At 44.3% G+C, this 19,489-nt stretch overlaps 1 protein-coding gene across 1 annotated transcript in view; it reads right to left on the bottom strand.

The window, feature by feature from the left end:
* Positions 1 to 932: 932 nt before the first annotated feature.
* Positions 933 to 19,489, bottom strand: part of CDHR3 (cadherin related family member 3) — a 60,997-nt gene continuing 42,440 nt past the window's right edge. The window contains exons 12-22 of the mRNA XM_065663832.1: positions 18,969 to 19,137; positions 17,349 to 17,448; positions 17,102 to 17,200; positions 13,391 to 13,617; positions 12,122 to 12,293; positions 10,815 to 11,059; positions 8,075 to 8,256; positions 6,725 to 6,738; positions 4,567 to 4,598; positions 3,605 to 3,653; positions 933 to 1,162 (exon numbers count right to left, since the gene is read on the bottom strand). Of these exons, the coding sequence (XP_065519904.1) occupies positions 933 to 1,162; positions 3,605 to 3,653; positions 4,567 to 4,598; positions 6,725 to 6,738; positions 8,075 to 8,256; positions 10,815 to 11,059; positions 12,122 to 12,293; positions 13,391 to 13,617; positions 17,102 to 17,200; positions 17,349 to 17,448; positions 18,969 to 19,137 (1,519 nt within the window). The remainder of the gene's footprint in view (positions 1,163 to 3,604; positions 3,654 to 4,566; positions 4,599 to 6,724; positions 6,739 to 8,074; positions 8,257 to 10,814; positions 11,060 to 12,121; positions 12,294 to 13,390; positions 13,618 to 17,101; positions 17,201 to 17,348; positions 17,449 to 18,968; positions 19,138 to 19,489) is intronic.

The raw sequence follows: 19,489 nt of genomic DNA on the forward strand, positions 1-19,489 counted from the left end.
TAGGCAGCACTTACATTATACATGCCCACACTTGGAAAAGATTATTTCACCCCATGTGTTTACTGTCATTATTCTTTTGAGTGTGTTCCACTTGATTCTGTTAAACATTAAATACGCCAGTGGAAATACCAAAGGTGAAGATATTGAACGCTGCTAGTGCTACAAAAGGTAAACAAGCTGAAAGCGTTGACATGACAGCCTGAGATACCATAACAAGCTTTGAGTTTTCTCCACTCTAAAACTGCTTTCAAGCCATGGTCTTTACTACAGCAAGATAGGAGGGCAAGGAAGGGCTGAAATAAAACACTGAATGAGAAGAAATGTTTTTAGCTTTTTCCAGAAAGCTTTTCACCTCTGCTGTGCTTTTCAACCTTTCTGCTGCTCAGCAGGGACAGAAGACCCCCATTCACTGCTTGAGAAAGAATGTCTGTGTGTAGGCTGCTCTCCCCAAAGGCAGTCAGATGATGTGGCCATGTCTGTCGGGGGATGCAGAGTTCTTCCATGAGGAACCTGCCAGTGGCTGTAGCTCAGGGACAGCAAATACTTCTGTTCGTGACTCTGCTTTTGTTTCCTCTTCTCCCTCTTTCATGTCCTCCCCTTGACTCTCACTCTTACCTGCACCTGCCAAGGGCAAGTCTGGCTTCATCCTGCCTTTGAGCCCAGTTTATGCAGCAATGGGCACCTTATGTTTTGCAGCTGAGATACAGAGAGAGAAAATCACATCTGGTTCGTTGGCTGTTCAGAGCACAGGTCATTTGGGAGGCGCCTTGGAGTCTCATGCACTCTGCTTTAAGGCTGGCTTACTGGCAACACAGCTCTCATTTTGGGAGAGGAGGTCAGTACCTGCCTCGGGGGGCTGGTGAGGATAACCCCCTGTCCTCAGACTCCTCTTTCTGCTTTTGTAATTTCAGCCCATCCTCGCCTCGTATTTCTCATTGCCCTCCTGTGAGCTTGGAAGCTGGCTTTGTCTCTGCAGTCAGCTCTTTCCCCTTCTCTGAAGGCTGTTTTTTGCTTGGTGCCTCTGCTCTTTCTGTCCCTTGGTCACTGTCATCCGTGGCACAGGATGTTACCTGCAGGGCCAGCTCAGGCTGAAGGGGCTCATTGCTCTTCTTCCATCTTCGGGCCCCTGACTGTGTATTGAATTCATACATTCTGCCAGTAACTTGTACGGGAGAAAAGACAAGTGATTAAAATCATTCCTGCTGCAGCAGATTAAGACATGACAGTTCTCCTCAGGATGGGGCTGAAATGAGAAACATGAAGCACCTGGAATGTCAGCTGAGTTGGGGAGGTAGCCCTGAGAGGGAAAGCCTCATTCCTGCAAGCTGAAGTGGGGACCTGGGTGTTGTGGTGGCTGCTCAGGGGAGATCTGGGATCCCCAGTGAGTTTTGGCTCTATATATTGCTTCTCCATTTGCACAAAATACTTTCTTCCAGGCTTAATGCGCACATTGTCGTTAACAGAGTGAATACTATTTTCTGTCTGAGCAAGTACATACTTCATATGAACAGTATATTGTTAAATTCGGGTTGTTTAGCTACATTTTCTTGTTTGAAAGATTTTTAGCCCTCTTCAGATTTTATGGATGATTTTTACCTGTACATTAAAGGCAAGTGTCTTATCTTTCAGTTCATTTAGTACCTGGAGATAGGTGGAAAAATTGATGTGTATCCAGTGCTATTGCCTCACAATCTAAATCACCATCTCTTGCTGAACAGAGAATCAGGAGCTGTAGTGGCACTTCTTTGTAATTAAACATTATTAATATGAGACAAACAAAACACCATTAAGGCCTGAAAAGAAACAGTGGTTTCATGTTACTACATGCTAACAGTTTGTATCAGAATTAATGATTTCTGACACATTAACGCAATCTGAGCAATTAAATATGAAACTGGATCTCTTTACATGTTATTTTTCTGTCTGCTTACAAGGAGGGCAGGTTAAAGCAGCCCAGATCAGGAAGCAGTTCCTGACCATCCCTCCTAATCATATTCCACAGATGATATCCTGGGAACTATTAAATCTCATTTCCAAACCGCTGACACTTGATCCTGTAGGGTTTAGGATGAGCCAAGAATGGGAGAGTGCACATCACACATTTCTCTGCTGACACCACAAAGCTGTGTAATAGCTCAATGCTCCTGTCAGGCACGACACAAACACCAGGCTCTAGAGAGCAGTTCAGATGGGCTCAGGTATCCTTAAGTCTGGTGCTGAGGCCAGGTTTGCTGAGGAAGGGAGCCACCAGCTCTCCTGAACAAACACCAGGATGTGGCTCTTGCAACAGCACAGAGAACATCCATGTTTAATATATTACAAACGCAGTTACACAAGGAAAAAGCAGAGACTTTGGAGCCCATCCCTCCAGATCTCTTTATAAATAGCAGGTGGGCTTGGACATGGACCAAACTGGCCTTGAGCAGCTTTGTGGATGGGTTTAATTGCACAGTAGGGTCCCGTTTGTTTGCCCAAATTCTACTGAAGTCCCCATGCCTGGTGTTTCCCATTAGCTCACAGCATCTGACAGCTCCAAGCTAGCTAATAAGAAACACAAGGTACAGGCACTTGTGTGGAAATTCAGCCAGATGAATCCAAGCCTAGAATCCAAGCTTGCCTTCTTCTGGATAATTTTTAGACCTATTGTTTCAGACCTATTTTTGGATCTATTTGTTAAAGATCTATTGTGACTGACTGTCTCATTTTTTACCAGCCCCCCTTTCTCCATGCCAGGGATCCAGCACCCTAATGCCAGGCCAAGCACCAGGGTACAGGGCTCAGGCACAGGGGTTGTGGTTCAGGGGGATGAGGTAAAGCACATCAACCCTTAGGAAAAAAACCACTTTTCTGTAATGAACCCTCTGCAGAGCACAGTGGCCATCGCTTGGGAAAGGGATAAGCACCAAAGCTCCTGGCTCATCCTGGTTTTCCTAGCTTTCACCTTAATTTCACTTTTCCCAGCTGGTTAATGAGATATACTCAGAGTTAGCCAAGTATATCTCAGCCAACAGCTGGAGCCTGGTGACACTCAGTAACCAATGCCACCACAACTGCACCTAAAAGCAAGTATCTTCCCGTTCCTCCCCCACAAGTGACGTTTTCCTCCCCAGCAAACAGCAGGAATGCACTGTTGCTGCAAGAGAGGAGGTTTGAGCAGGAGCAAGTAACTCTCCTACCTGCCCTCATCCAGGGAGAGCTTTAAGAGGCAAAGTCAGTACATCTGCAGCTACATTAATCTGCTGGCCAAGTTACAGACATAGGAAGGGTGAAACTCTGTAGCCATGACAGCACCAGAGTAGGAGGCTTGCAGCAAATTCTTCCTCCCCTCCCACCTTCCTATAGCAGACCCATGCATCCAGGTTTAGCAGAGGAGCAGTGAATAATCTGCCCGTCAAATGTGTGCTTTCAAGGGCCATAAGAATTTCTACCATTAGAAATGTTAGTAGGGCAATGTCTTGATTTTCACTATCTGTGAAATACAGCTCCCGTTCTCCTTGGAAACAGCAAACCTGAAATATGAAAAGCAAATGTCGAACCATATTTAAATCAACTAATCTGGTTTCCAGCCAAATAATCATATCCACTGTTAACTGTTTTTTATTACCTGGGTCTCTGGCTTCACCATCAAAGATAGTGTTTAGCTTTGTCATCGTCTGTGAAGAGAGACAAACTGTGAAATGAATCCTGTGAATTAATTAAGTAAGAAGGAGGGGCAGTGACTTGGAAATGGTGAACTAAATGGATTGAGATGGACTTGTATGACCTGCATATTGCACTCCTGTAGGCTGGGCTGAATCAAAACTGGCAACAAAAGCCATTTGTGGTGTAGTGTGTCGCCACTAGATGTTCAAAGAAGAATTAGTAAGGTCGGACATGCTAAATACCTCCATGTGTGTAACCACAAGAGGGTCACCTCCACCCAGAGGGGGATCGGGAATCCCCTCTTTGAAATGCTTGGGGAGGGAGAGTACACTAACGAAAGTGCTTTGCAGCCTTTGTGGTGTTATGGCTATGAAAAAGGAAGGAGCCCCAAGATCAAGGAGCAAAGAAACATCTGTTAAGTGGAATTAATTATGGCAGTTTGCTGCAAACAGCTTATGAAGACCAAACTCTTTACAGTTTGGGGACATTTATGTACCTTATTGGTTGCACTCAGGCAGGTCAGGGTTAGCTGTACAGGTCAGTGGGAACACAGCAGTGCAACATTGCCATCAGGGCACTTGTCCTCCTGCCTCTGTGGCTGCAGTGAGTCTCCTTGTCACTGCTCTGGATGCAGCCTCCCTGGCCTCTCACATACAGGGCTGCCACAGTAGCTGGAGAATTTAGCACTTGCGAGCAAAGGGGGTACAGCACAGATAAGCACCCCTCACACCCAGTGTTGCCTCCAAATAGAGGCCAGTTGGGGCACTGAAGTGTTTTGCGTTTGGGGACAGTCCTTTTTATGCTGTCTATCATTTTTACATTCTCATTGGAAAACAGGCACCTTTCATAGAAAAAGTCCTACAATCAGACTGCATGATGGGGCTGGACAAAAGTAGGTTTTGTTTTGAGGCTGGCAGTACTTACCACAACCACATCTTTCTTAGGTTTCTTCTTTTCTACAGAAAGGAAAATACACGTTGTAAAGAATACAATTTCTCTGACAGTGACTAGAGACATTGAAGCCAAGTTTTCCTCTTGGTACATGGTATCAAGAATGGAAATTCTTGGAATTAAACTTCTGAGACATCTCAAGTGAGCCTTATTTCTCTTTTAAGGCTGATCCCTCCTACTATTTGAAAAGTGAACCCCTTCATAGTATTTTGGAGTGAGAAACCACAGCTGCCAATGACTAATCAAAAGTATAGCCTCAAAAAGTCTTATTCCTTCAGTAACGAATAAATAACAATGGTTTCTTTAACAAATTTCCCTTTCTAAATAAAACAAGCAGATACAGAAATTCACCTACGGGGATATTTGAACTACAAATGTGGATTTTTTCCAATGAATGTTTGTAGTTGTAAAGCTTGTGCACTCAAGCATGCACTTGGAGGCAAAACAGGGAAATGCCACAGATCCAGTCAAGTAAAATTCAGATTGAAGAACAGTTTGGTTATACGTGAATTTACCACACTATTAACTGATCCCACATGCAAACAAATACAGCAGCAGTGCCACGGGCATCTCAACAGCACGGATTTGTGGATGATACCCACCTAGTTGCTATCATTTCTTCTTGCTTGCTCCCTGCCAATGTGTTTACGGCCTTTCTTCAGACAACTGTATGCCTGGCCATCAACAGTCTTTACAACCGGGCAATACTCCGAAGAGCTGCAGATGGGTCTCAGCCTGAGCACTGATGGGAAACCTTTCTGTCTGGCCTTTGCTGCCCAGCATTTGGGAACCAGTTTTCCAGAAAGCACCAAGCATCCATTTTTTTGGAAACCAGACAGTGCTGAAATGCCTCAAATTGGGCAACCAAGAGAACAGCTAATTCTGTTGGGTTTTGTTAGTCATGTGTTTTTGTCAAGCTGGGAGATACTGACTGAGAAGGGGAGTTATAAAAGCAGGGTCTTACTGAGCCTATATGAACCATGCTTGCTAGCAGAAAGCTAATGGAACTAAAAGGAACAAGACTGCTTTAAAAAAAACCCTGTTTTTTTAATGTGTAGCTTATGCCCCTGCTAAGTTATACAAACCCCTTTAAAGCATCAATACTTGAAAAAAAACCTTCAGGTACATGAATTAATAACGTCAAGGAAGCAAATGAAGGGATCAGAGAACAGGGAATTAGAGTGGAGAGGACTCTTGAAGGTGCTGTAGAGGGATGGGATTATTTTTTGACATCACATGAATTGCACGTGAAAAGAACAGCAACCCTTTCACATCCATGCCAGAATACCTGGCGACTCTGAATTTGGATTTTACCTAATAGTTAATAGATTTAAAGACCATGAAATCACTTAGGAAGACCTCCCATAATCAGCCAGTGTTATTTAATCTCAGTATTCTTGTATTGGGTTGAATTTATTTATCCCTGACAGTGTTCAAGGCCAGGCTGGACAAAGCCCTAGGTGACATGGTTTAGTAGGAGGTGTCCCTGCCCATGGCAGAGGTGTTGGGACTGGATGATCTTAAAGTCTTTTCCAACCCTAACTATTCTCTGATTCTATGATCTAGAAATCGATTTACAAATTCTACTGAATTGTAAACAAGGTTTTGTTGTGAACAAGGTTTTCGTTGAAACAAGTCCAGAGGAGGGCCACGAGGATGATCAGGGGACTGGAGCACCTCCCGTATGAAGACAGGCTGAGGAAGTTGGGGCTGTTCAGCCTGGAGAAGAGAAGGCTGTGTGGAGACCTCAGAGTAGCCTTCAAGTATCTGAAGTGGGGCTATAGGGATGCTGGGGAGGGACTCTTCATCAGGGACTGTAGCGACAGGACAAGGGGTAACGGGTTAAAACTTAAACAGGGGAAGTTTAGATTGGATATAAGGAGGAAATTCTTTCCTGTTAGGGTGGTGAGGCACTGGAATGGGTTGCCCAGGGAAGTTGTGAGTGCTCCATCCGTGGCAGTGTTCAAGGCCAGGTTGGACGAAGCCTTGGATGAGATGGTTTAGTGTGAGGTGTCCCTGCCCATGGCATGGGGGTTGGAACTAGATGATCTTGAGGTCCTTTCCAACCCTAACTATTCTATGATTCTATGATTCCACGTGAAGTATGAAAATACAGAAAATAGGTGCATACCTGGAGCATTTATCCTGTAATGAGAAAGAGATTAAGAGTGTAGTTAGAAAATGTGAGACGTTTGCCTACATAAAAATACCATGCTTTGTTCTCTTTCATTTGGCAAAAAGAATGTGCTTTCTTGAGTTCTGGGATTTGCTTGATTGGTTTGGTTTCTGGTTTTGCTTTCACTGAAGCCCTGAATCATTTAATGCTGCTCTCAAACAGGAAAACAGCCCTGAGCATTGCTCCAACACCTCCCCAAGAAGTGATGGTATTAAAATAAAGTCTTACTGACGAAAACATGATGGATTTACACAATCTGGAAATATGTATTTTCAAACATTGTCATCTTGTTCCATCCTTGGAGGAAGGTCAATTTTTTGGATCTGATGTGCTCAGATAATACCTTTTGAAATATTTGAAAGGTTAGAAATGTTTTTGAAAATACAGAAATGGCTTTTTTATGGGAGAGCCTGGTTCCTGATGCATCACTTGCCTTATTTACAAATAATAACAATAGCCAGCTATTCGCTGCTAGATTCATTTGTCATTCTTATCACAAATTGCTAGGTTCGTTTCACACACCATTCGAATTATAATCACAATTATATATTACCTGTTTACTATAATTTATAAATCTAGTTCCAAATCCTAAGAATACTTTCAGAAATCCTTCTTTTCTAATTCTAGTCCATTTAAAGAGCTGCTTATCTTTGTTCTGTGAAGTAAAAAGTCAATTCAGAGGCAGTCTGGCTCCAGCCCACTAAGGAGGCCGCCAGTGGGGATCTCTGCTGCTTCCCACACTGAACCAGAGCTGGTTCCAGGTGCTTCCATGGCTTTTGCCAAGCACAAGCACTTAGAGATAACAGTGAGACCTCATGGGCCAGAGCCTTGCAACAGGCTTGGGTAAAACTCCAGGAAATCTGCAGGGGTTTTGCCAGAACAAAGAATTTGGCATGAGCACCAAGGTTTGGAAAAGGCTCTGGGATCTAAATGCATCCAGTAACTACCTAGATGGGAGCTCCCACGAAGTGGGAGCCAAATACAAACCAAAAACTTCTGTATTTTTGGTCAGCACAGTCAGACCCAGATTCTGACTGAGCCTCACAAGCACAGCTGTCCTTTGAGGTTACAATTGTGAATTCCACTCTTACCTTCAGCTAATGCTAACGCTAGTAAATCCATGAAGAAAATGCCATGGACATTTTCCCTTGATTTCATATCTTTAACACCAAATATCCCTGTAGCTGGCAATAGCATTCACTACAACGAAGGGCACACCACTATGAGCTATTCCTCATGGCTGAAGGGCCTGAGTTCTCTCTGTCATTGCTGGTGCTTCCCCAGCATGGCACTGGGAGGACTCACAGAGGTTTTCCATGCGCTCTGCCTGCCGGAGGGCAGTGGGTACGGACCCAGGTCGCCAGCAGGAAGCCCAGGTAGCCCAGAAGTCCGAGGAGCAGCAAGCTGCTGAGGGTGATGACAAACGGCACGTACCACGCTGATCCGGAGTAGAGGTTTTCCCTTTTTGTCACAAGAGTGAAGCCAGGCTTTTAAAAAAAAGATAGGAAAAGTTCCTCAAGGCTGCATACTTGTAAGGTCACTGACACCAATAGCACCTTTCATCTGGTTGAACTTATGCACTGAAGCACCTGGCCCAATCTTGCCCCAGGGCTCTGCAGATGATGGGCAGAGAGATAGCATCTGCTGGAGACAGTGATTCATCCCAGGTACCTGCCTGCTGACTGCCAAGGCAGCTCAGATGACTGAGATGGACCACAGAGCTCCTGGGACAGCCAAAGGCAGGTGAAATGGAGCCCACCCACGATGCAAAGAGGTTCCAGATCACATTTCTGTGCCTTATATTAAAACAATCATGCCATGGTGGGGTGTAAAAGCCTCAGGTTGCCTGGGAAGCTGTGAGTGCACTGTTGGAGGGTGTGCAAGTTCAGGGAATACTGCCATTACCAAGATAATGGTTTCTTGTTACCTAAGGCAAAACTGGAAGTAGGTCATCTTCACTGCAGTGATCATTCAGCCTGCTCCATAAGAGGAGTTGAACCCTGAGGAACTGGGTTATTGTATAAAAAGAAATAAAACTCCCCTTTTTTTTTTTTTTACTTTTTACCCTGTGACTTGTTCCAGAAGGGAAAACCACACTTCCTGAGCAGTTGCAGTCTCCCACATCTTCCAAGTGCCAGAAGACACGTCTCTGAGCTGGTGTATAACTGTGCTAGCAACTCATTCATTAAAGTCCCATCATGAAGCTATCCTCACATGGATCCAAAATTACTCATTTGGTCTACTTGGGTCATTCCTAATAGTTTTTATTGTCTGCTGAAGGCTTTATTTGATTTTCTGTAAAATATTTGTAAACACATTTTGTATGAAATGCAGTAGGGTACCCATTTCTTTCCTGTTTAAATAACCTATTTAGCCTGGAAGAAAAAAGTACATCCAACCCTTAGAGAAACTCTCAGATAATCTCTAGATCACACCACTGCTCCAACCTCACTGGGACCGAAGTCACGAGTGACTTTTTGTGACAGGGCTTCTTTTCTACACTACCAGACTTCCAGCATCTGATTTATCAAGTTGCTGCACTGAACACGTGTAAGGAGTAGTGTTGGGAGAAGTTGCTATAATGGAAGTGCTCTTCTGGAAAACAGACTGAAAGTGGAAGGCTGATGTCTCTGGGGAGGCAGATTTAATGCTGTGGTATGTGGTCTAGACTGTCTGTAGTTGTGGTAAAGCATGGGGAAGAAATAAGAATAAGTTTTGTTATTCAGCTTAACTTTTCATTTCTACATCAAGCAGGGGGAGGAGAAGGCTGTGGGAAAACCATTTATTCCTTCCCAGCAGAGCATTAGATAATAACAGGGTTATTAATCAGTCTGCAAGTTTGGATTTAAGCATTTTCATAGCAAAGTGTCCAGACTTGCATGTGCTGTTTGGAGGATCCTCTGGTTCTGGCTAGTTACCAGTAGTCCCTCGCAGATCCAGACCACTTTACAGTGAATAGCTCTTTTACCCCTTCACCAGCATACTCATGTTTTCATTCCTGTATGCAAGAGAAAAAAGGGCAATACCATCTGCAGGCAGGCAGAAAATGAATGGACTGTGGATGAGCTGGTGCAGCAAGGGATGAAGGTGGGACTGGCATAAGAGTGGGGACAGAGGGTCTGCACCCTAAGGCTGTGCTGCCTCTGCAGGCAGGATGAAAGCCATCTCTCCTCATGTCCTACAACAGCCTGATAGAAATCACCTCCAAAATTCAACTGGTGAGCCAGAGCTTTCCTGTGATGGCTGTGCAGAGGGGTAGACTGTATTGATGGGACACAAGCCCACAGCTCGACAGATCCCACCCCGGCTGCTGAAAGCTGTGCAGGTTTCCTCAGCTCAGCTATAGACCACCATGGGGGCAGGGAACTCAGGAAAGACCCATCTCACCCCCCTGGATTTGCTGTTTGAAACCTGCTGAAAGCTCAACAGCACAATGAGGCTGTGCACAACTGCTTCAGTTCCTGACAGGCAGCTCAAGGTTTTACGTGATGGTGACCTCAAGGATGGAAAAAAGCCCTTTCCAAGTGTTGAGGATTTCTTGTTGTTTTGTTGTCTATTTCAGTTTTCATAGCCGCAGATTAATGTGTTCCACTGCTAAAGAAGCACATAGAAGTGCAGGGCAGCTGGGGGAGTGAGTAACTGAATAAAAAAAGAGGCAGTGCGAAATGCATGAGGTAATTTTAAGGTTCCAGGCAAAGGTTGACCCCTGCTCTTTCCTTATTAATAAAGCTGCCAAAGTCTTTAACTTTCCAGTTGCCTGGTAATGGCAGTGTGCCCAGTCCTTTGGCTACTTGCCCTTTTTGTTTTAGAAACTAAAATACAAACCATATGTTATGACTCTGTACCTGGGACCAATCATTCATGACAGTAAGTACATCAACCACCTTTGGCTTCGACATCAGAGCAGAGCTCAGCATTTCCCAGGACTGGACCCACTGTAGGCTTCTGCTCTCCTTTTGCATACATCTACCCTCTTTTGTTCACTTCTACGGAGATTAATCCATAAAATAAATGCAGAACTAGACATACATTTCAGTGAACTTACCGTCACGGTAATGGGGGTAGTTGGGTTTGGGATAACTCTGAGGCTTAAAGTCACCATTCCAGTTTTAACTAGGTGTGTAGTTTTGTCCCTGGCAGATAACAGATTGTCGTCTGTTATATAGACACGCAGTTTGTAAATCCAGTTTGTATCAAGTCCGCTTTCATAGTCAAACCTCGATGCAAGAATCAGCCGCGATGTGTTGGAGCCGGCACTTGGTGAAAAGGTGAAATGATTGTTCACGTTGCCTGCAAAAAACACAACAGCAAAGCACAAAAACTTTAATCACACATTAAAGTAAACGTGTGGAACAAGCAAAAAAATTTGGTTTTGCTGACAACTTCTTATGGATCACTATCCACCTGTGTGGTGAAATGTCATTGATGAGAATTCCTCCTAGATCTTCCTGATACCATATAAAACAATTTGAAACAATACAATCATAAAAGCATTAAAATATAGAATAAGACCCTTTATGGGGATGCAGCTGAGAGGAGGCTGTGGAAACACTTCAGAGCCATAGAGCACACAAGAGGTCACCTGGATGACCTGTCCTTGCAGCCAGGAAAGAACCCGGAAGCAGCAGCACGCAGCTGAGGCAAGGACCTTACACTGATGCAGGGCTCATTCTGCCTGTCACCAGAGGCCCCTTCAGCACCTCTCCATAGCCCCTCCCTCTAGCCAGAGGCAGAGGCCTTTGAAGAGGTCCCCAGAATAGATCTAATGACCTGGGGATATTAGTTGCCTCCAGGGATTTGTCTGTACTGTGGGGCAGTGATGCAGGCTCCCCAGACTTCGTTTTCTGTCAATACAGAAACTGCAGGTAGGCCAGCTGCTGTTAGGCTCCAAACAGACCACACATACAAGAGATCAGGGCCATGAAAAGGCATGAAATGTGCTTTGTTTTGCTCTTGTTGCCTATGGAGCCTCAGAGTTGAAATGACCTTGAAGGCCATGTCTATTGTACAACACAAAATGGGCCATGGGCTGCTCTGTGGCTCATAGGCCAACTGAGTGGCACAGCTCACGTCTGTACAGCCAAAAATGGACCTGTGGTCAGACCTTTGCTTACTAATACAAGCACAGCCTTTGTATTGGTTTGTGTGTAGGTACCACTGCTGCACTTGTGGAGAGACACCTCTTTGGGTAAGCAGCAAAGTAACGATGAGCAGAATTTGTGGATCGCAACTAGCTCACTGTGAGAAGCAGGACACAAAACTGTGCTAGGTTTTTATTTACACGTCAAAGTGAACTATCAGCATTCCCTATTTTTTTGCACTGCTCCCAACTCACACACCATGACACAGTACCTTCATTAATGAAGTAACGGAAAGACCTGGGCTCAGAATCACGATCTTGGCATTCAATCCTGAAGCCGTTAATATTGGTCCCAACAGCTAAGCTGACTGGGATTTGAAATGAATAGAAATTGGGTGAACAAACTGGTTCTTCATCATTTACTTCCAAAACATTGACAGTTACCTGAAAGAAAAGAGCAATAGCAAGCTGAACCACATTCACTGCGCTGAGCCACAATTTTATTAACTTCAGTAACTGTTTGGCTTTGCCCATTTTGCTCTTTTTATCAACAGCAGTTGAAGAGCAGTGAACATCTTTTCCAGTCCAGTTTCTACCAGAAGATGTCTCTGATCATTTGACGTTCAATTCTTGTGATCAACACTCTTCTGGAAACAGGTTCCTCAACTCGAACCATCCTCCAAAACCATGGGGGTTTTGAGCTGATGTGTCTGACTGTTTGAATCACATGAATTGTGTCATAGTTAAAATGAGAAATAATAGTAGTGCCACATATTCATTAAACCTCCTAGCAAGCCTCTAAAATTGCTTCACAGTCATTTGCTAGGCTTCTTAGCATATTTAATAATAATTCCGAGCATGATCCATGGAAGGAAGGAAGACTCCTTATAGACTGTTCCCAATGAGAGAGAAATGCTGATAATGGCCTTCTGCATGGCTGGGAGCACCCCGGGTAGCACCAGAAGTGCTTAATGCCAGCTGGGATTAGCTGGCTGAAGGAAAACAGTTACCCTTCTCAAAGCTCTTTCCTCTAACACCTATTGGTCTTTAACAGGCAACAGGTAAACTTGTCATTGTTAAAAGCTCCTGATGCTGAATTTTCCTTAATCGTCACCTCAAAATACTATAGGTGATAAAGAGATTAAGTACCTCCCACCTAGCATCTCTGGTGGTGCTTGGCTTGAATAGAAAGCAGGCCTAGTATCCATATCTCCCTTCCCTCAGCCCCCTGAGAGAGTGCAAAAATCAGATGCAAGGCAGTCATGAGGAAGAAGATGTGAAAAGGAGTAAAAAGGAGTCTATGTGAAGGACACAGGGATTCTTTGGTAGGACTACAAAATACCTTTGTGAACATACTGGCTATATATTTTTTCCTGAATAAAAGAGTTGTGGGCCACCCTTCTTCTCTTATATATGACTCTGTGCAGGGGTGAACTGGCCATTTACAGACCACAGTGCTTTGCCCAATGTCTTACTGTTCTTGCTATGAAGAAGGGAGAAAAATGTAGATAAAAGGGGAGAAGTGGAGTGAATTTACTCACAGATGCAGTTGCAGTCTTCTCTTGGTCTGAGGCCTGTACTATGAGAATGTGTTCCTGAGCTGTTTCATAGTCTAACCTAGCTAAAATCCTCAGATGTCCTTTGGTTGGGCTGATCCAGAAGATATTTGCGTAATTCCTGGTGCCTCCTCCAGCTACAATGGAATAAGTGACGACACTGGGTGGCCAGTCCTTGTCTCTGGCACTCACTCTTCCAATGGCGGACCCAACTGAGAGACAGAAAATGAATATTTCTGTAACATTTTAAGGAAAAGGAAGTACAGAGTACGTGTTCCAACTAAAACTTGATGAAACTGAACCTGAGATTCGTTTTAGAGTTTTTCACCCCCCAAAAAGTAGTTTTAGAGGTTTTCATCCCATTTCTCACACAATGGTGTGAGAAATACTGGTTCACCATGCTGTGCTATGGCTCCCACATGTATGGGCTTGCCTGCTACCAGTAAATACCAAAATGTAATACAGAGAACCACAACAGAAGTGCTCTGCTCATGAGGGCTACCCTGAGCCCTTGCACCAACACCTTGCGGCAGCCCAAGCATTGGCTTGGTTGGAGGAACAGGGCTCTTCGTCTGCCTTTAAAAGCAGTTGCTGCTGTTCCTTCTGAGGTGTCTGGGAAGCAGTTTGAATTATCTCCACGCTGAGCATTTATGAAGAAAACTACAAATGACAGTGCTGTAAACCGTGAGAACGGGGATGGGTCTGTGCACACCCATCTCTGCAGACACCGATTCAACACTAAGTGGATCCACATGGCCTGGGGATATACAGGATGAATAGTCTACATGCACAGAGGAAGACAGAAGGAGGATGTAAATAGAGGGCTGGCATTACTTTTTTTTCCCCTGACCCTGTGTTCTCCAGTCTCACTGCAAACTGTTGGCTCCTGTTTGGTACGGCAATAGCAAGCACCCTGTTAATGTCAACTCAACCCTAAACAAAAGGCAGTTTGAGTTGAAGAAAACATATTCTTTCTCTTGATAGTCTCAGCATCCAGCAAAGTTCTGTGGCTGACACAGACAGCTTTACAGACATAACCATGCCACAGATGGGTTTCAAGTGTTATCTTGCTAAGATACACGTCAGTAGTATGAGGAGACACACAGAGAATAGGAAATGCTACAAAATTCAACTTATCATGTCCACTGGGAACCAGTGTAGAATGCCAAGCTCCATCCATGTACCACAGAAATAAAAGCTGGACAAGAACAACAGGCTGCTGAGCAATGAAAGACACTTATTATTAACACCTGGAGGGCAGGGTCCTCTGCCAAGTGGCCATCCTGTGCCTCCTTGTCCCCCCTTAGCCTTCCTCATTCTCCTGGCAGTTTGGCTGCTGCAGGATCCAGGGCTGCCATGGATCTTTGGCCAGGCAGGTCCCCACGGGAGCCAGCCCCTCCTGCCCCAGCCTCCCCAGTCTCTCCAGCTCCCCACCAGGCCGTGCCTCACCACACCAGCTGCAGCTTTGCTGCACTCAGCAGTGGCTGATGAGGGTTTCTCCACGGGGCTGGCAGGAGTGAGTTTTGCAGACCTGTGGACCTTGGCAGGATCATCCTGACCAGAGACAGAAGAAAACCAAGCTGAGGGTGAGGGCTGGAAATTTGAGGCTGCTTCTTTCCCCATGGCAAGGGAGAGGAGGGTGTGGACACAATGGCAGGGCTGCTTGAAGCATGCCTTTCCCTCCCCACTACCTCCTGCTTCCTGGCTTAGCAAATGGATACAGAAGCACCAAAGAGCCCACAGGTCTGCTGACCATAGCCACAGCTGCCTTCACCCGTGATTTAAGCTCACCCTGGGCATAATAATTTTTATTAATTCAAGCAGATACTAGGTTATCTGACTGCTAAATCTCCTGGAGTTTCATGGGCAGCTTCGCCATATACCACTCAGATGCAGTGATGCAACTGGATAACCTCCTTGGCGATGTGGCCATGGGAGTAGGTGTGTTAGTGAGAGCAGCTTGGGGCAGTGTTGGATATGCTGGAGGACAGAGCTGCCATTCGGAAGGGCCCAGCAGGCTGGAGCTAGAGACCAACAGGACTCATGGAGCTCAGCACAGACAAATGCAGTCCTGCACCAGAACAAGCCTGTGCATCTGAGCAGGCTGAGGCTGACTGAGCAGGAGCAGCTCTGCAGGAATGGACCCCTGGCCTTGGTGGGTAAGTTATACACAAGCCACCAGAGCATCCCTGGGGAATGGAGACTGCATACTGGGCTGTATTAACAAGTGTATTACCAGCACGTGGTGGGAAGTGACTAATCCACTCTGCTTAGCAACCATAAAGCTTCCTGTGACTAGCCTGGGGGCCCAGGTACAAGAGAGAAGCTAAAAAAGGCTGGGCAGGGTTGAGTAGAGGACACAGGAGGGGAGGGTGGTGGGACTGGGGCTTGTTCAGGCTGGAGAAGGGAAGGCAAAGGGGGATTTAATTGCTGTGATCCACTACCTAAAGGGCAATAACACAGAACACAAAGACACACTCTTCTCTGAAGGGGACAGTGAAAGGACAATAGAGAAAAGACACAAGCCACAACAGAAAATTCCAGCTGGATACAAGGTAAAATTATCTTGAATGAAGGTTGCTCAGCTGGAACAGAGCTCAGAGAGGCTGTGGTGTCTTCGTCCTTGGAAATTTTCAAAATGCAACCGGATGAGGCCCTGAGCAACCTGATCTAGCTTTGAAACTAGCCTCACTCTGAGCACAAGTTGGACTGGAGATACCCATGTGTCCCTTACCCCTTCAGTTTTCTCTGTGACCCTTCACAATGAGGATCAAGATTTACCCAGAATATATCTATTGTACCTCCCAATTTTTTCTCATTCAATACAATAAATACAATAAAGACAATAAGTGAGGTTCTGGGACAGAAGGCCTGTTTTTGGCAGATCAGGTCATATGAGGAAGAGGCTGAAGTTAGGGAAGATTCCATTCCTGTGCTGGCTCCTCTGTGCACCAAGCAGCGCAGCACAGAGCTGGCTGGTGACACAAGAATTACCAAAGCATCAAGGTGCTGTGGCACTTCTCTGCAAACACATGAGGTGCAGGACTCTCCATGGGACAGGAACGTGCTGAAATTGGAGCCAAGCATGTGAACAGGTTGGGCAAATTCAGTTTTAAAGCCACATGTGCAGCTGCTGGTCCTGGGCTGTTGCAGGACTGGGAAGGACCCTGGCTCTGGGCATGAGGAACTCCTCTGGCTGTGCCTGGCTGAGTGCAGCCTCCCAGGCAAGCACTCCCATCCCACCCCATCTCCAGGGCACCCACTGCACCCAAGGTGAGCTGGGCCTGAGGGGACAGTTGGGTGACTGTCCTGCATCATATCCAGGGCAAGGGAGTCCTCACTCATCTGTGTCAGCCAATAACTGGTTTTGCACTGTTGCAGTGCCTCCAAAAGGCTAATTTAGCAAGATCAGAAACATGGTCTAAAACACAAGACGTCTGAGTTCAATTCCTGGCTCTGTCACAGATTTCTTGTGCATTGCTGAATTTGTCTGTGTCTCAGCTTCCATCTGTACAACTGGAATTGTTGCCAGTTTTGTCTATTTAAGGGTAGTAGGTGGTTGTATGGTGAGACCCTGGTTGAACTGGAACTTTGAGCCGTTCTCCTTATTCAAATACATGAAAATCCATTTAAAGCAAAAAGGTACTTATCAACATGACATCATTATTTCTGTGATGTAGATCCTACTTACAGTACCTTTAGTAATTTCTGGAACATTAAATACATATGACAAATTACTGAAGACTGGAAAAAATTCATTCACCGGCTTTATCCTGATGTAAATGTGGATGATATCTGGAAATATAACAGAAGATTAAATCATAGTTAAGTATGGCTGTGAAATTTTCTCATGCATATATTCAAAATACATATGGTATTATTCCTCTCTCCATGCTGTTACAGTACAGGAAAATATCAAAAGAAGTGTAAAAGGGATACTTGCTTGAGTAGTTAGGAGAGGCAGTATCTTGCACCCTGACAGTCAGTGAATAAACTTCAACTCCTAGATTAGCTGGGTTTTCCAAATCAATACTTTCAGTCATCTAAATTAAAAAGAAGCACAATGGTAGTTATACTTCCTCACATAAAGTCACAGCACACATGATGGCAATTACTTTTTTCAGCATTTTGTAAGTGTGGTTCCCCCCCTTGGATATATAGAATTGCTCTGTAGGAGGAATACAGGCTATTAATCAATTACAGGTTTGAATTTCAGGCTTTTTCTACATGTTCACACTCTAGTGTCTCTTGGAAACACAAAACTCATTCCTCCTGCCGACAAAATTCCTTCTCCTTAAGTGCAGGAAGTTTTATCATTTGGATCGTAGGGTTTTGGCCTTTTACCTAGTTAATACAAAGCTCATGTAATGAGCTGGCTATTTACTCTGCCCTTTGTTGGCTCAAGAAGAATCTGCTATTGCTAAATAGTAATAGTTACTCCTTGAGCTCATGCCTGCAGACATGTATTAAAGGTATCAGGTTCAGCCACAAGTGTTTATCCAGGTACCAAGCTGTTACTAAATGGTGCCTCACGCAGATTGAAATCCTAATCTCTTGAACTCTCTGTCTTTTAGTGGAATCCTCATAAACTCTGGGGCAGCAGGACTAAAGCACAGCCATCCACTGTTGATCACCTACAGGGAAATTCCTGGAGGAACAGAACTCTTCAGGTAGCCTGTTATATTAGATATACACAGTGATCAAAGGGCTGACAACAATTGTGTCCTGTGCAGCAATTAAAATGCTTTTTACATTGTCAGATGAAGCAGCTAAGGGCAGTACTCACTGACATGTATACCTCAGATCTAACATTAAGCCATACAAAATCGTTTTCTACTCCAGTAGCACTCTTGTGTTTCAGACAGAATGTCTATCTTTTGTTATGTTTCTCTTTTCCTGTAGTTGTCCACGGTTCTTTTTAAAGCAACAGAACAACCACCATTGCACATGGCCAGCAGCTGGGAGGGCGTCTGGCCAATGCAAATATGCCAGCACCTATCAGCATAAGACACCCATATTTTGACACGCAAAATCACACAAGTGCAAATCCCACTACACTGTTGTGAAAATTCACCACTCAAAGTGGTTTTACAATTCTGACCAAGGAAGCTGGGAAGTAGCCAGTGAATGTGGGATTTCTCAAGTATTTCAATTCTTCATGCTGGATAGGAAGGATCTTCCACAGTTTGTCATGAATAAATGGGTATGAAACTGCATCACATTTCACTGTTTATCCGTATCAAAGTTGATGCTTCACACTCCCTAAAAAAAGGATTTTTTTTTTTCCAATCATATCTAGCACATTTATTTAAATCTGGAGAAAACAGCTCTCTGTTCACCAAATTTTGTAGAATCCATAGAAAGCATCCTAAAAAGCGTCCTATCAAAGGGTACGTAGTTCACACCCAGCCAAAATAGCCATTCTCCACATCATACTTGCTGTGAAATGAATTATAAGAATTCTCTTTTTCTTGTACAAACAGTGAATTCAAAGAACTTACAATATTTCATAAGCTGATTTCTGAAGTGTGACAATCTAACATAAACCGACAAAACAACTGACCATAAGTCTCCCAGACACAGAGGACTCCAGAGCAAAGTTATTGCTTCCAAACCCAGATAATCCAGTGAAATCAAATTGATTGTTTGATGGATCAACATCAATATCTTTACAGTAATTTCTAAGTTCAAGAAGGAACGTCCCAGCAGCTGTATTTTCATTTGCCTCTTTCCTGTTAAAAACAAACACATTTCCCATCAAAGCAAATTATATTTCTCCTCTTGAACTCTTCATATATTACACGCTGAAGAGTCGACTTCTATTTATTTCCTACATTAAATCCTATTGATGAAACAACCCAGAATCTGATCCATATGCTGTGGTGGACAACAGCCCTTTACAATGGGCAGAGCATAAACATTTAGTCAGATCCAAACCATAAACTTGAAACTCAGCTAAACTTCAGAAGCTGCCATGAGATCTTAATGCTCAATATTAGTTCCATTAATAACTAGTACTTTTAAAAACACCTTTACAGCATTCATTTCTTCAGTATGTTATAATGTTCTGATGAGAAGCTCATT

This window comes from Lathamus discolor, chromosome 1 (assembly GCF_037157495.1).
Source record: "Lathamus discolor isolate bLatDis1 chromosome 1, bLatDis1.hap1, whole genome shotgun sequence".
In the NCBI taxonomy this organism is placed as follows: domain Eukaryota; kingdom Metazoa; phylum Chordata; class Aves; order Psittaciformes; family Psittacidae; genus Lathamus; species Lathamus discolor.